Source organism: Erinaceus europaeus, chromosome 2 (assembly GCF_950295315.1).
Source record: "Erinaceus europaeus chromosome 2, mEriEur2.1, whole genome shotgun sequence".
Classification (NCBI taxonomy): Eukaryota; Metazoa; Chordata; class Mammalia; order Eulipotyphla; family Erinaceidae; genus Erinaceus; species Erinaceus europaeus.
Genome location: NC_080163.1, coordinates 152932846 through 152949982, shown reverse-complemented (window position 1 = coordinate 152949982; position 17137 = coordinate 152932846). Strand labels below are relative to the sequence as shown.

Sequence of the window (17137 nt, the reverse complement as noted above, 5' to 3'; positions counted from 1 at the left end):
TGTTCTCTCTTTTTTTTAATTCAGAATATCCTAATTCTGTTTTCTACTTCCATCTTGTCTAAGCTTGGAAAAATAAGAGCAATCTTAGGAATGCGAAAACTGCAAAAGGATTGAACCAGGTAGATCACTGGGACAGTGCACTTGCTTTGTCATGCGTACAGCCCAAGTTCAAGCCCAGCCCCACACACACTCTGAAGGAAGGTTTGGTTGTGTTGTATCTTTCTATTGGAATATATTATTATTATCATATATTAACTCAATAAATATGCTTTCAACTATACTCAATATTTTTCTCTAATCAATATTTTAAAAATATATAATATTTCTTAGTTTTATTAGGGAAATAATGATTTACAGGAAAATTTTGTGGTATAAGTTCTTATCCTTCCATGGTATGTGACCATACATATTAATCTCTCTGTCAACTTGGATTCTATTTGTTGGGGGCATGGGGTGGAGGATAACTGGGGTAGTGACTTACAGTACTTTTTTTTTTTTTTTTTTTTAACCAGAGCACTGTTCAGCTCTGGCTTATGGTGGTGTGGGGGACAGAACTTGGGACTTCCAAGTCTCAGACATGAGAGTCTGTTTGCATAACCACTGTGCTATCTACCCCCACCCCTGCAAGACACTCTTTCTCCCAACTTAGGTCCATTTCCACCATCATGTACCTGGACCCAAAAGGCCTCCTGCCCCAAACCTCCTGGCTGTCCTGCTTCCCCGGAGTCCTTTGTTTTGGTGCAATACAGCTAACCCAGTCCAAGTTTTACTTTGTTTTTTCCTTTTCTGTCCTTGCTGCTTAAGTAATACAAGATATCTTACTTATTTATTTATTTACTTTCCCTTTTGTTGCCTTGTTGGTTTTCATTATTGTTGTTGGATAGGACAGAGAGAAATGGAGAGCGGAGGGGAAGACAGAGGGGGAGACAAAGACAGACACCTGCAGACTTGCTTCACTGCCTGTGAAGTGACTCCCCTGAAGGTGGGGAGCTGGGGGCTCGAACTGGGATCCATACACTGATCCTTGTGCTTCATGCCACGTGCGCTTAACCCACTGCGCTACCGCAAGATATCTTTTTTTTTTTTTTAATTGCTGCCAGATTATAGCTGGGGCTCTATGTCTGCATGATGAATCCACCTCTCTTGGTGGTCATGTTACCTTTCTTTCTTCCTTTTTTTTTCTCCCTTTCTTTCTTTCTTTTTGACAGGACAGAGAGAAACTGAGAAGGAGGAGACAGAGAGAGAGAGAGAGAGACAAAGAAACACCTGCAGTACTTGCTCCACTGATCATTAAGTGTCCCCCTGTAGGTGGGAAGCAGGAGTTCAAACTTGGGTACTTGAGCATGATAATGTATGTGCCTAACCAAATGTGCCACCTGGCTCCTACTAATAAAAGCTTTCTAAATGTTTCTCTGTGGCATATAGTTCTGTTTAATCCACTGAGATTTTAACCTAAAATACTCTGGGCTGTGAGAAGTGCCCTAGTACTCTCATGCAATGCTACTTGACTATGCGGATCTATCTTGCCCAAGCTTGCTAATTTTCAGGTGGCTCTTCTTACCTCTGTTTCTGTCATTTCTGCCACAATCTCATCTTCTTTAAAAACTCGAATATCAAAATCCTCTGATCCAACAAGAAGCTGAACAGGTAAAAAGTCAAATATATTTAGTTTATTGGGTAAATACAGCAATATTTGAATAAAACTATATATATATATTTTTTCCTGCTACCCAAGAGTTTTAAGCTCCCAATATGCCAATGCTAGGAAGGTTACCAAGGATTGACAGTGGATGGGAAAAAAAAAAAAGTGGCTACTACAAATCTGATCCTTTCACCAGCTCTACACATCATACCAGAACATCATCTTTGACTAAGCACCTGAAGAGGATGGTCCTTTCAATACCTTTCTGCCCCAAAAGGGAAGCCCTGTTTCATATACCATATCCCAGCACCCACAGAGGAGACAGCACCACTGTCCAACACAGAACTTCACTGGCTGCTTGAGAAGCTAATTTCTAGAACAGCCATCACAATATTTTTGAAGGCAGTCACTAAAATTTTTAAGATTGCTGAAAAAGATGACCAAAATTGAAAACTGCTTCCACTAACAGAGCTTGAAAGTAACAGAAGCAGGGAAGAAGATTGTGAAGATGACTGCTGTCCCACTGTCCCCTGTACTGCCCTCTCTCTGCCCTGTGTCTCTGAAACACCATGGCCTAATATTTGTATTAGACAAATAAGCCATTTTTTTAATTCAAAAAAAGAGGAGTAAAATGAACTATAGGCCATTAAGCTGACCATTTAGGGTGCAGAGCACCAAAATCAACCCTGAGTAATTAACGATGTTGTCACTGTCATGGAAAAATGTATTCAGCTAGAAACATATGAAAAGTATCTCCTCCTGCACAGACCTCTTTCTTCCCATCACCATCAAAGTCACATAAGGCCAAGGAACGAACATTATCTCCAGTAACCTAAAAAAAAAAAAACACCAAACATACAAATTCATTAACATGCTATCTTTTCTCACTTAGTCCAAGTATATAGGCTAAATGAGAGGTTTTTAAGAACTGGCAATAGAAGTCACTCAAGTTATTCATTTGTAATAAGCAGAATTACAATTATTGTTCTATCTTATTTTAATTATTCAATGGTAAAACAAACAACAACAAGCAAATGAGGGTCTGAAGATGGCTCATCTGGTAGAGCGCACACTTTGACATGCAAAAGGATGCAAGTTAGAGCCCCTACCCACCAAATGGGAACACCACAAAAATGGGAAGCTTCATGAGTGGTGAAGCAGTGTTATGCTGTCTGTCCTTCTGTCTCTCTCCTCCTCTGTCTTGGAAGAAAAAAAAAAAGTCCCTCAGGAGCAGTAGAGTCACACAAGCTTTAAGCCCTAGTGGCAGCCCTGGCAGCCAAACAAAACAAAAAACAGGGCCCTGCAGTAGTGCAACTAGTTCAATGCATATTACTACGTGCGGTTCAAGCTTCCAGCTCCCACTTGCGGGGGGGGGGGGGGGGGGCTTCATGAGTGGTGAAGCAGTGTTGCAAGTATCTCTCTCCCTCCCTCTCTATCTACCCCATCCTTCTCAATTTCTCTCCTATCAAAAAAAAAAAAAAAAAAACCAGAAATACAGGAGAAGAGAGGGGGAAAAAAAAGAAAAAGAGAGAGAAAAAAAGAGAAAAAGTGGCCACTATGAACAGTGAATTCATGGTGCAGGCACCAAGCCACAGTGATAACCCAGGTGGATGTGGATATATATAGCAAAACCTTAAGAATATTGATAGCAAAAATATTTAAGAGTGGGGGCCAGTCAGTGGTGCACCAGTCAGTAAGTGCACACTTAAGTTTGCAAGTCACTCAAGCCCTGGGTCCCCACCTGTAGGGTGGGAAGTTTCATGAGCAGTGAAGCAGTGCTACAGGTATCTCTCTTTTTAAATTTTTTTATTATCTTTATTTATTTATTGGATAGATAGCCAGAGATTGAGAAGGGAGACAGAGAAATACAGGGATAGAGAGACAGAGACAGAGAGACACCTGCAGCAATGCTTCACCACTCACAAAGCTTTCCTCCTACAGGTGGGGACTAGGGGCTCGAACCAGGGTCCTTGAGAAATGTAACATGTGATCAACCAGGAGCACCACCACCCAGCTCCCCTGTCTCTCTCTTTTCTTCTCTACCTCCCCCTCCTCTCTGTTTCTCTCTGTCTCTGGCAAATAAACACATAAAATAAAATGAAACATTTTAAAAAAGTGTACAAAGAATGTTCTCTTCTCCTTACCGTCCAGAACAGATCATTTCCTTCATGATCAAAACCCTGCAAAGCACAATTTCCACCAATGATCGCCAGAGGAGAGGAAATATCTCCCAGTGTTCCCAGCACAACTGCATTAGCCCCATCTACTACCTAAGGAAAAAGAAAGACAAAATATCAGATGAGTGATAATCAGATACACTAGGTATAACATAATTTTATTTATTTTTATTTGATAAGACAGAGAAATTGAGAGGGGGAGGAGAAGATAGAGAGGGAGAAAGACAGAGGCAATCTGCAGACCTGCTTCACCACTTGTAAGGCTTTCCCTCTGCAGGTGGGGACCTGAGGTTTGAACCTTGGTCCTTACACATGGTAATGTGTGTGTGCTAAACCATGTATGCCACAACCTGGCCCTATAACTTTATTTCTGTCTGGATACTTAACTTCTACTGCCATCACCTGTGAGAAGACCCTTGATCACCTGAGGGGCAGGCCAGGATTGCCCACTCAGGACTGTCACTGTGGCTCAGGAATACTTATGCGAGGCTGCACAGAAATCTAGGGTAAACCCAGCTACTTGGCCACTCTCCCACTAACCTGCTACAAAAAAAAAAATCTGCTATGAATTCCAAGTCTCTCTAAAACCACTAGGCACTAAAGGCCTAATTCTCCAGAAAATAAAGACCAACTTGGATGTGAGGATGATCTGGATGCAACATCTGTTACCCCAATGGTCTCAAGGGTTGATTCGGCTGATCCTGTTGGCTAGGCGGGTGTCCTCACTGCTCCATGCGTGTTCCTCCCTGAGTAAAGACAGACCATTCTTTGGCAGAGGGTATACAAGTAGCTGTGTTCCCCTGCTAGAACCTCCAAACAAGCTCTCAAGACACTGTGTAGGAATAAGTCCCCCAAGTTGATTCAATTAGAAATCCCCCATACAGAAAGCTAGGTGGTTTTAGAGATTAAAAAGTAACTCATAGAGAACAAGATAATAGTAGAATTTCACCATTGCATCTCAAAAACCAGAACAGCAAGGTTTTATGGTCAAAGATATGTTGAAATTTCCTTTTGTTATCACTAACCTGCATTCTCTCTGCTTCTGTAAAAAAAAAAAAAAAAATTGCCTCCTGATGTCATGTAACCCTAGCTCCCCAGTGCCACAAATGATTTCTGGAACGTTTGCCTTAAAGATAACTATAGAAGTGTTACATAGCCCCTTAGAAGACCCCACTCCCAGACCCTTTAAAGAAGACAAGTTCCAGACCTTGACATCTCAGTGCAACGGGGCCATATTGGCATGCCAGCCTGGCATCTCCCAGCTGGGATTTTGTCTCTTGTCTTTGTCTGTGTACGTGTGTGTACTGGCCTTATTCTCACTCTTTAAAACTTAAGAATAAATTCCTTATACTTCACTTATATATAGGAGTCATGTCAGTTTGTGTGGGTTCAAATCAGAAGTGTTTTTTTGGGATGCATTGGATCAACCTTCTCGTGGTGCATCCCGTGAGTACCCATTCATTGGGGAAACTGACGATCCTTCCTAGCGACTGAATCCACATGGATCCCAGTCACTTTCAAAGCCAGCAACAAGCAGCTCCTGACAGCTTTCAATCTGACGCTGTTGACTGGCTATGGAAGAAGGGCAAACGCTAGAAGAAGAAGAAGAAGAAGAAGGAGAAGGAGAAGGAGAAGGAGAAGGAGAAGGAGAAGGAGAAGGAGAAGGAGAAGGAGAAGGAGAAGGAGAAGAAGAAGAAGAAGAAGAAGAAGAAGTTTTTTCACCCAAACTAATTATTTTGGACAAAAAGTTGTCCTTTTTTTATCATTTCACTGTTTTGTTTTTAATTGCTAGGGTTTCACCACTCTGAGCCAATTTTTATATATAGAAAGAGAGGGGGAGATACTGAAGCTTCCCCCTTGAAACATCCCTCAATATTCCTATGTGGTGTCCTCGGCTCATATTCGGGCCTTGTGCTAAGTAAAGCAGGCACCTTTCCAATAAGTTATCTCATTGGCTCAAGATAGAAATTTTTTGACACGGGGGTTGGGCAATAGCGCAGTGGGTTAAGCGCACATGTGCAAAGAGCAATGACCAGCATAAGGATCCCGGTTCAAGCCCCCGGCTCCCCACCTGCAGGGGGTTGCTTCACAGGCGGTGAAGCAGGTCTGCAGGTGTCTGTCTTTCACTCCTCCTCTCTGTCTTCCCCTCTTCTCTCAATTTCTCTTTGTCCTATCCAACAATGACAGCAATAATAACCACAAAAATGATAAAAAAATGATTTTTAATATTTATTTTCCCTTTTGTTGCCCTTGTTGTTTTTCATTGTTGTTGCAGTTATTGTTGTTGTTATTGATGTCGTTGTTGTTAGATAGGACAGAGAGAAATGGAGAGAGGAGGGGAAGACAGAGGAGGAAGAGAAAGACAGACATCTGCAGACCTGCTTCACTGCCTGTGAAGCGACTCCCCTGCAGGTGGGGAGCCGGGGGCTTGAACCGGGATCCTTATGCTTCGCGCCACGTGCGCTTAAACCGCTGTGCTACAAAAAAAGAAACTTTTTGACACTTAACTGCTCAGTTCTCTTACTACTTTTTAACTGTCAAGTTGCTCAAAAGTACAAAAATATTAAAAATTAAGAAGCATCAAAATACCCCCCATCCAGAATCTACAAATGTCCCAGACTTCTTGAATAAAGCCCTATGTATAACTTATTTTTAGAAGATTCAAGGACATCTGTGTATATACACATTTATTTTTATATAGGAAAATAATCCTCACATAATATATTTTTTAAAGCAGCTCTGGTGGTGACACATTTATGGTGGTAACACAAAGTAAACCTGGGATCTCAAAAGTCTCAGCTATGATGATCTCTTGCATAAACTGCTGTGCCAGCTCCCCAGTCCTCTTATGTATTCTTCATGTTGAAAAACTACTTTAAACATTTGGTTATTGGGGCCAAGCAATGGCCACCTATGGTAGAGCACAGTAGGAAAACACACACATTGCCATGTGCAAGGGCCTGGGTTCAAGTCCCTAGTCCCCTCCTGCTAGGGGAGGAATGCTACAAGTGTCTCTCCTTCTTCTCTACCTCTCATCTTCTATTTTTTAAAAAAAAAAGCCACCTAGAATAGAAAAGTCAAGCAGACACCAAGCTCTAGCAACAATCCTGGTGGCAAAATACAATAAATAAATAAATGATATTGGCTATAAAGGAAAGAAAACACTACACAGAAGTTAAAAGTGCTAAGTGATCATTCAAGAAATAAAGAGGTTGGGAGTCGGGCGGTGGTGCAGCGGGTTAAGCGCACGTGGTGCAAAATGCAAGGCCTGGCGTAAGGATCCCAGTTCGAGCCCCCAGCTCCCCACCTACAGGGAGTGAAGAAGGTCTGCAGGTGTCTGTCTTTCTCTCCCCCCTCTGTCTTCCCCTCCTATCTCCATTTCTCTCTGTCCTATCCAATAACAACGGCATCAATAACCACAACAATGTTAAACAACAAGGGCAACAAAAGGGAAAAATAAATAAATAAATATATAAAAAAATATAAAAAAGAAATAAAGAGGTTGAGAAATAGCTCACACAGTAGAGTGCACACTTTATCATGCACAAGGACCAAGGTTTAAGTCCCCAGAAACCCATGGAACCACCCACAGGGGAAGCTTCATGAGTAGTGGAGCAGTGCTATGAAATATCTCCTTCTCTCTGAAACCCCCCGCCATGCAAAAAAAAAAGGATTAGATGGTGGTGTGTTCAGTTGAATATACATGTTGCAATGTTCAAGGATCCAGATTCAAGCCCCTGGTTCCCACCTGCAGGTGGGAAGCGTCACAAGAGGTGAAACATTGCTGCAGGTGTCTCTTTACCTCCCTATCCCCTCATTTCCTCTAGATTTTTCTTTGTTTCTATCTAATAAAAAATAAATTAAAACAAATCTTACTTTTAAAAAATGAGGAAAAAGAGTATGCCAGGACTGGTAGAATAACATAGGTATAGAGGCCTAATGATAGCCCTGGCAGCAAAGGAAAGGGAAGGAGGAGAGAAGGCAGGAAGGAAGGAAAGAAGGAATGAAGGAAGGCAGGTAGGTAGACATTAAATTAAAATAATAAAATGGGGGAAAATAACTATAATTCATAAGATAAAGATTTTAATATTTTGTTAATACGATTAAAAAGTTAAATAAAAGCAAATAAGAAAAGGATAAACACAAAAATCAGGAAATTCACAATGGGATGTATTAGCAAACAGCACAGTGGCTTGGTTAAGAAAACAAATGGTCGTAAGAGGAACAAATGGAATAGAAAGATCTGCATAAGACAATGCCATTAAGTCTTTTCTAATATTCTTCTTTTTTAAGATCTTCTCTTAAGTACCACCCCTAAGGGAAGCTCATATTTATGGCTACAATGTCAGCAGGTCAAGTACCCCTCATTCACACTAGGTATCAAACTGGCTGTGGGTTGGAGCTATGACATTCACTGACACCTGTTAGTGTTTGAGAAGTTAGCATCTTTGCTGGCTATGCAAAATGATTAGGCCATGGGTTGCATAAGCCCACAGTAGAATATAAACCTTGCAGATACAAGCCTTGCATGCTGAGACACCTTCCCTGAATGCTACTCAAGTAGTGAACTGCTTAAATTTAATTATATCTTAGTAAAACAAAGTAATTGAGTTACATTTATATGATAAAACAAAGAGTTACATTTATATGATCTCACTTTGTAAATATCTTTTCTTGTGTATTTTTATTTTAAAAAATTAGATAAATAAGTTGAAGAGTAAAGTATTATTTCTAGCTGGAGAAATTACAAGAATTTCTTCTTTTTTGCTTTTCCATCTTTTCTGTAATAAACTTGAATTACTTGGGTATTAAAGAACCATCTTCACCTGAAGATGACAGGCTATAGTAAGTGTTTCTCCCATAAGCTACTGTACCCATTTTAATGCAAAGTCACCAGGAGGGAGACCTGTTTGCTGCTTTCTTAAATCTTGGTTAAATTCTCAATAAGATATCTTGACAGATGGTGGCATCACAGACAAACCTCAGCAGATAAGCTGGAGCACCACCAAGCAGTTACCCAACCGTGTGAGGGGCAGAAAGCAGATGTAAATCGAAATTCTCCATGCTGTTTAACTATATTACTACAGACATTAAGCCAAAATAAATATCTGATCTCTTCCAAGTATAATAATAATAATAAAGGACATTAATGGATAACAGGAAGTTTATGGTCGTAAAGGGAGTATACTTGCCTCTCTGTAGAACAAATCTGAATTATTGTGGACATCATATGCCAAGAGATTAGTCTGTGTTCCCACTAACAGAGAATCACAGCCAATGTCGGGGTTCAATACTCCTGCAGTGAGGCAGCTTACTGCCTGGTTAATGTTGAGAAGTGAAACATCAGACTCCAAGGGGCTTTGGGAGACCCTGGATGCACTGGAATAATGGCTCCGTAGATGAGGATTGTGAATAAAAACCTAAAACAAAAAAACAGTTAATTAAATTCCCTTATAAGACCAACAATGTCAAATTAATATTTTTAAATTGCATTTTAAAATATGACACAGGTTACTATAATGGTACCAACAGTAACAGAAATAGCTTTAGTCACTAAAATTTAAAATACTCAAACACAGTACCTGGCTAGATTTCAGTCACTGAATTGTGGCAATGCAGTAACTGTCCTTCAAAGAACAAAGTAAGGAACCACCAGGGCAGTTTATCTGCTACCCAACAGGAGGAGGCAGCCAAAGCTCTCAGACGAATCATAACTTTCCTGACCAACTACCATTAGCCAGTGCAAAAGCTCTAGGATTATTAAATACAATAAGGTTATTTAAATATATTAATAAGAAGTATTTATTTTTTTTACCTGATGATTTTAAAGCCTTGTGGTAAATCTGTTTATGTTGCTTTGTTTTATACCAGAACTGCTGGTGGCCTAGAGGATTGAACCTAGGACTTTATAGAGCCTCAGGCATTAAAATCTTCTGTATAGCCATTATGCTATCTCCTCTGCCCAGTAAAATGTTTTATAAACTTAAGCTGAGTCATACAAATCAAGCTTCTTACAGGCTTTCATAGTCTATAATAGTAAGACAAAATTAAATAATCAGTCAAGCCAGATGGTTGTGCACTCTGCTGAATGCACGTTACCATAACCAAGGACCTAGGTCCAAGCCCTTGGTTCCCACTTTAAGGGGAAAGCTTCATAAGCAGCGAACCAGCAATGCAGATGTCTCTCTTTCTCTCTACATTTTTATCTCCCCTGTCCTCTCAATTTCTTTCTCTCCTATCCAGTTAAAAAAATTAAATAAGAAAATAAATAAGCAGCTCAAAGTTAGTTAATTTAGCAGCTGCAACTGCCAGTCACCTGAATGTCTATACAAGTCATTTTATTTCTTTAGGCTTTCTTTCTTGAAGGGAAGGGAAGGGAAGGGAAGGGAAGGGAAGGGAAGGGAAGGGAAGGGAAGGGAAGGGAAGGGAAGGGAAGGGAAGGGAAGGGAAGGGAAGGGAAGGGAAGGGAAGGGAAGGGAAGGGAAGGGAAGGGAAGGGAAGGGAAGGGAAGGGAAAGGGAGGGGAGGGGAGGGGAGGGGAGGGGAGGGAAGGGGAGGGAAGGGAAGGGGAGGGGAGGAGAGGGGAGGGGAGGGGAGGGGAGGGGAGGGGAGGGGAGGGAAGGGGAGGGGAGGGGAGGGGAGGGGCCTTGTACCAAGGCAGTCTGAACTAGAACACATAGTCTCAAGAGGAAAGGTAACTAGGCTCAGGGTGGAGTAACCTTAGACATTGGAATGGCAAGTAGATCTCCAAAAGACCACAGTTCAAAAGTATATATATAGATACAACTGTGGTATTTGAATTTCATTAGGGAAATTTTCACTGTCTAAAAAGTGCTTCATGTAAAGCAATATAAAAAAAAATAAAGGATCAGTACACTAGAGTAGAGATCCCTTTAAGTTCCTTCTATTTCTAAAGTATAATTTTAAATGAGTATATCACTCACTGTTATAAATCCAAGCTGGATTAATTTTAAATTACCTAAACAAGGTAACCTATCCAGCAAAATATAATCTCCAAAACAGTTAATTAGAATTAGATAGGCTGGGAGTCGGGCTGTAGCGCAGCGGGTTAAGTGCAGGTGGCGCAAAGCACAAGGACCGGCATAAGGATCCCGGTTCGAACCCCGGCTCCCCACCTGCAGGGGAGTCGCTTCACAGGTGGTGAAGCAGGTCTGCAGGTGTCTATCTTTCTCTCCTCCTCTCTGTCTTCCCCTCCTCTCTCCATTTCTCTCTGTCCTATCCAACAACGACAACAACAATAATAACTACAACAATAAAAAACAAGGGCAACAAAAGGGAATAAATAAATAAAAAATGAAATTAAATTAAAAAAGAATTAGGCTATAAGTACTAAATATTACATTTATGTTCTCACTTGTATATTATTTTACAGCTTTTTAAAAAATATATATTATTTATTTATGAGAAAGATAGGAGGAGAGAGAAAGAACCAGACATCACTCTGGCACATGTGCTGCTGGGGATCAAACTTGGGACCTCATGCTTGAGGAGTCCAAAGCTTTATCACTGCGCCACCTCCTGGACCACACAATTTGTTTTTATAAATGTTAGTGCCTTTGACCCTCACAACCACCCCTGATTTATAGATGAGGTCAGAGGTTAAGGTCAGTTCTCAAGGTCTCAAAATTGTAAGTAGTCGAGCAAGACAAGAAGTCTGGTATCTAAGACTGGCATGAGTGCTCACTTGGAAAGTGTACTTGCTTTGTCATGTGCACAACCCAGGTTTGAGTCAGCCCCCACTATACTGAAGGAATTTTCTGTGCTGTGGTATCTCTATGTTTATCTTTCTGAGAGGAAAAAAAAAGTCAGTCTGGTGTGGTGAAGCCCCAGTGACAATAACAAAAAGTCTATTGTCGGGGTCGGGTGGTAGCACAGCGGGTTAAGCGCACGTGGCACCAAGCACAAGGACCAGCGTAAGGATTCCGGTTCAAGTCCCCAGTTCCCCACCTGCAGGGGAGTTGTGTCACAGGCAGTGAAGCAGGTCTTCAGGTGTCTATCTTTCTCTCCCCGTCTGTCTTCCCCTCCTCTCTCCATTTCTCTCAAGCCTATCCAACAACAATGACATCAATAACAACAACAATAATAACGACAACAATAAAACAAGGGCAACAAAAGAATTCTTATTCTTATTCCATAAGAATTCTTTTGTTCAGAGACTTTATATATATACTATGTTGTCTGGCTCTAGACCCTAAACATTAGCTGCCTCACACTTTCTATTATAAAGTTTCTGAACAAAAGAATTCTTATGGAATAGTCTAGGTTTCAGATATTCTAGAAAAAAATACAGGACAGGAGATCATTTAAAGGCATGACTTTATATTCTCTGTCATTGGTAAAGAAAGAGTTTGGGGTTTGTTGCCAAGAGCAGCAAGAATCCCAGGAGTTCAGTTTCTCCTCAGTCCCCCTCCTGTTGTTACCTGCACACAGATATTAAGTCCCTGGCAAACCTTTCACAGAAAAGGAAAAAAATTCAAGTACAATAGGAAAACACATGGAGCACTCCCAACGCCTCCAGTCAAAGGTCTGGTTGAAGTATATATATATTTCTTTCTAGCTAGGATACTACCAACAATATAAATTCATTGAGCCACATACAACTCCCTACTGAGAGAGGAAAAAAAAAACATTCCCAGAGAAAAACACTAAAGTTCATCTTGCAAGAAAACCATCTTAATATATCCTTGGTTGATGGCAAAAGCTAAATAAGGGCAAGAGACTGGCATACTTTAATGATGACTCTTTAGTCACTTTCAGGCTACCTCATCAGCTGGGGCCCTATTCAGGGAGTTCTGAGATTCCCGAACAAACACGATGGGCCTAGACCTCGAATAAATCCCTCTCGCCTTGTTACCGGTCATCTTTATCAGGAACAACAAAATAGACCCCTTTGTGGGCCCCCTCATAGGACCTTGCCCTCAACTTGGATCAACAACGGTAGAGAATGTTCTATCTTCTGAAGGGAGGATGGCCAACATACTCTATGCTACATCTGAGGAAGATGGGTCAATATTGGGGCAGCTTGGAATGTTCCTACTCATAACCACAGAATGTGAGCTCAGATCTACAGGAATGCAGTGGTCACATAGGCTCCTAAGCTGAATATGGGCCCCAGACCAAATCAAATAGATGGAGTTTACAGTCAACAATATTTATACCCCTTTCCCATATTTGGGAGCTACTCTCTTCCCTGATCCAGCTTTCTGGTCCTTCTGCCAGCCATGACATCACCTCCCCAGACAATAACTTGGATCCACCTGCATATCAGATTTCAGGCTCAGGGAAAAAAAAAAAAACTAGTATAGCCACAGGCCCTTTGGAATATAACTAAAATATGCTATTAGCTATCTACAAAATGGAACCCCCCCAACTCTTCATCTACACTATTCCAGCCTTTGAAGTTGATGATTGATCAACAATTTGTTTGGCCTTGTATGTTAACTCTTTTCAGCTACCAGGTTCCAGATGCTAGCATTATGCCAACCAGACTTCCCTGGAAAGTGTGACACCAATGTGTCCTGGAACCCTGCTTCCCCAGAGCCCTGCCCCACTAGGGAAAGAGAGAGGCAGGCTGGGAGTATGGATCAATCTGTCAACGCCCATGTTCAGTGGGGAAGCAATTACAGAAGCCAGGCCTCCCACCTTCTGCATCCCACAATGACCTTGGGTCTATACTCCCAGAGGGATGACGAGTGGGAAAGCTATCAGGGGAGAGGATGGGAAACAGAGTTCTGGTGGGGGGAATTGTGTAGTCATACCCCTCTTATCCTATGGTTTTGTCAATGTTTCATATATATATATTTGCTCAGATTCAGAAACCATACCCCAGAAAGTCAGCTTCATGGCCACAATAAAAATTAAGAAATTTTTATTTCAAGAGATGAGGGCCACAGTGTTAAGTAGTTTTTTTTAGCCTCACCTGGAAGAACTGTTATTATTATTGCTGTTATTATTTTGTGCATGTGCAATACTGCTAAGTTGCTTTCCTGCCCAAATTTTATTCAATATCCTTGAAAGAGGGAGAGAGAAAGAGAGAGAAGAGAAGAGAAGAGAAGAGAAGAGAACAGAACAGAACAGAAGAGGAGGACACCCAAGGAATCCCCTGCAGCTGTCCATGGTGTTTGCATGTGGTACCTAGTATAGAGCGGAAGGTCTCAAACTAGGGAGGGAGATCTACGGACTCATCTATCTCCTCGGATCCCAGTCACTTTCAAAGCCAGCAACAAGCAGACATCAGGCTCAACCTGACGCTGTTGACTGGCTACGGAAGAAGGGCAAACGCTAGAATAAGAATCTATCTCCCAGGATATTTGTTTTAAAAGGAGAATATATTCAGGTGTTACTTGGATCATATAATATTATCAATCTTTTTCCCCCTTTTTTGTTGCCCTTGTTGTTGTAGCCTTGTTGTAGTTGTTATTGTTGATATCATTTGTTGTTGGATAGGACAGAGAGAAATGGAGAGGAGGGGAAGACAGAGAGGGGGAGAGGAAGACAGACACCTGCAGACCTGCTTCACTGCCTGTGAAGCGACTCCTCTACAGGTGGGGAGCCGGGGGCTTGAACCAGGATCCTTAAGCCGGTCCTCGCGCTTTGCGCCACGTGCGCTTAACCCGCTGCACTACCGCCCGACCTCCATATTATCAATCTTTTTAAAGACACGTCCTTGTCTAGCCTTCCCACCTTCTTTAGAACAGGCTTCAAATCAAGTACTACTACCTCCCACTTTAGGTTACATTCTAACAAAAGTATGTGGAAACTCTGCCTGATCTTCCTGCTTCTACCTCCACACCCACCTCCCTGCATCTTACTGTACACTCACATCTTTGCATTTCAGTTCACCCTCTATGTACCAGTCAGGTATCCTTTATATACAACAGGGGTAGGAAACCTTTTATCTGCCCAGGGTCATTTGGATATTTATAACTCATTCACAGGCTATACAAAATTATCAACTTAAATACTGACTCTTCGGGGTCGGGCAGGGACACACCCAGTTGAGTGCATCATTACAATCTGCAAGGACTCAGGTTCAAACCCTTCAGTCTCTACCTGCAGAAGGAAAGTTTCATAAGTAGTAAAGCAGTGCTGCAGATGCATCTCTCTCTCTCTCCTCTTCTCCCTCTCTACTTCCCCTTCCCTCTAAATTTCTCTATCTCTATTCTAATAAATAATAAATTAAAAATTTATCACTTCACATTGCTATGAAAAAATCCCCAACTTAATGAATTTCAAATTGCATTTACAGTTGCCTTGGCAGCGCAATAACAAATGATAATAGGATCTGCAGGTTGAGGATTTCCTACCCCTTATCTAAAACACAAATCAGATCCCATCACCAAGTTAATCAAAACCAAGGTTTTGGGGCCAGGCAGTGGTGGTTAAGCATACATAGTACTATGCACTAGGACCCAGGTTCAAGTCCCCACTCCCACTTGCAGTGAGGATGCTTCACAATCGGTGAAGCAAGTCCACAAGTGTCTCCTCTCTCTCTCTCTTTACCCCTTCCCCTCTCAATTTCTCTCTGTCCTACCAAATACTATAGGAAACACACACACACACACCCCAAAGTCTGCATTATAGGCTCTTCATTATAGGCTCTTCATTATATACTTCATTATAGGCTCTCTGAGCTCCTGGAACAACCCAAGAAATCTCCTGCAAAAGGTCTTTGTACTTCCTAATCCTTCTGCCTGGAAAGCACTTAGTCCACTTTTCTGCAGGGCTTGCTTCCGAATTTCTGTCACACCTCTGATCAACTATTATTTCAGCTGAAACCAATCTGATCACCCTGTCTAAAACAGCAATCTCTCTGATTCCCCAGAGCCCTGCCCCATTAGGGAAAGAGAGAGACAGGCTGGGAGTATGGACGGACCTGTCAACACCCATGTTCAGCGGGGAAGTAATTACAGAAGCCAGACCTTCCACCTTCTGCATTCCATAATGACCCTGGGTCCATACTCCCAGAGGGTTAAAGAATAAGAAAGCTATCAGGGGAGGGGATGGGATACAGAGTTCTGGTAGTGGGAATTGTGTGAAGTTGTACCCTTCTTATCCTATGGTTTTGTCAGTGTTTCCTTTTATAAATAAAATAAAAATAGATAAAATAGGGAGTTGGGCTGTGGCGCAGCGGGTTAAGCACAGGTGGCGCAAAGCACAAGGACCGGCATAAGGATCCCGGTTCGAACCCCGGCTCCCCACCTGCAGGGGAGTCCCTTCACAGGCGGTGAAGCAGGTCTGCAGGTGTCTATCTTTCTCTCCTCCTCTCTGTCTTCCCCTCCTCTCTCCATTTCTCTCTGTCCTATCCAACAACGACGACAACTACAATAATAACTACAACAATAAGACAACAAGGGCAACAAAAGGGAATAAATAAAATAAATATTTTTTAAAAAAATAGATAAAATAGCAATCTCCCATCATGCCCAGCCCCTTACTCTGTCCGTCGTCCCCCCCCCCCCCCCCCCCCCCCGCCACAAAGGAGACACAGAATATGTGCATGTGTGTGAAACACATGTATTTTTCTCTCCTCAAATGTAAACTCCAAGGGAGTGAAATATATGTCACGTTCATCTTTGTTCCTGCAGATGAGAACACAGTAAATCCTCAATAAATTAGATGTTGTGTAAATATCGATGAACTGTTTTCAGTTCATTTATTTAGTTGCTGTGCACTGGCAGAATTTTCAACAATAATTTTCTTTTTTAAATTTGTTGTACAAAGTGCTTTACTCCACTTTACTGCTTAATGACTTTTTACTTAAGCATCTTAAGACCTATCATGTGAGATAACATATGACATTGACAGAAGTGTCTTAAAAAAATCACAGGTCATTCATTATATGCTACTTTATGAAATGCACAGTGGGGTCAGGGAACATATGCTATTACCTCATTTCCCACCACTTTCTCATTTAGAAGCCTCGAGCATTACTTTAAACCTCTCTGAATCTCTATCACTCAAGTGGAAGTAATAAAAAGAAAGTAACAGCTAACAATTAGTGACTATTTCCTATATGCTAAGTGCCCTACGTGTATTCATTAATTTAGTCCTAACAAACCCATAAAGTAGATACTATTATTAAGTACACTGCCCTTTGGCAAGCACACAAGAGATAATTAAAGTAGTAAGGTTTTGTGCCTGTTAAACATTACTATGCTTGGTGTCATTGGATTCCACGTATTTGAGGCACATCTTCATTAATACATAGTGCCTGGTTTGCCTTGCCTGTTGACCCCTCTGGAGTATATAAGCATTTCGTGAGTGGGTGCCCAGCTTTCTCTCTGAATCCGCAACAA

The 17137-nt window shown here is 41.5% G+C and overlaps 1 protein-coding gene across 1 annotated transcript in view; it reads right to left on the bottom strand.

The window, feature by feature from the left end:
* The window catches only part of BBS2 (Bardet-Biedl syndrome 2), a 39903-nt gene that overhangs the window by 22150 nt on the left and 616 nt on the right, over positions 1 to 17137 (bottom strand). Inside the window, exons 2-5 of the mRNA XM_060185518.1 lie at positions 9008 to 9239; positions 3787 to 3908; positions 2412 to 2474; positions 1562 to 1639 (exon numbers count right to left, since the gene is read on the bottom strand). Of these exons, the coding sequence (XP_060041501.1) occupies positions 1562 to 1639; positions 2412 to 2474; positions 3787 to 3908; positions 9008 to 9239 (495 nt within the window). The remainder of the gene's footprint in view (positions 1 to 1561; positions 1640 to 2411; positions 2475 to 3786; positions 3909 to 9007; positions 9240 to 17137) is intronic.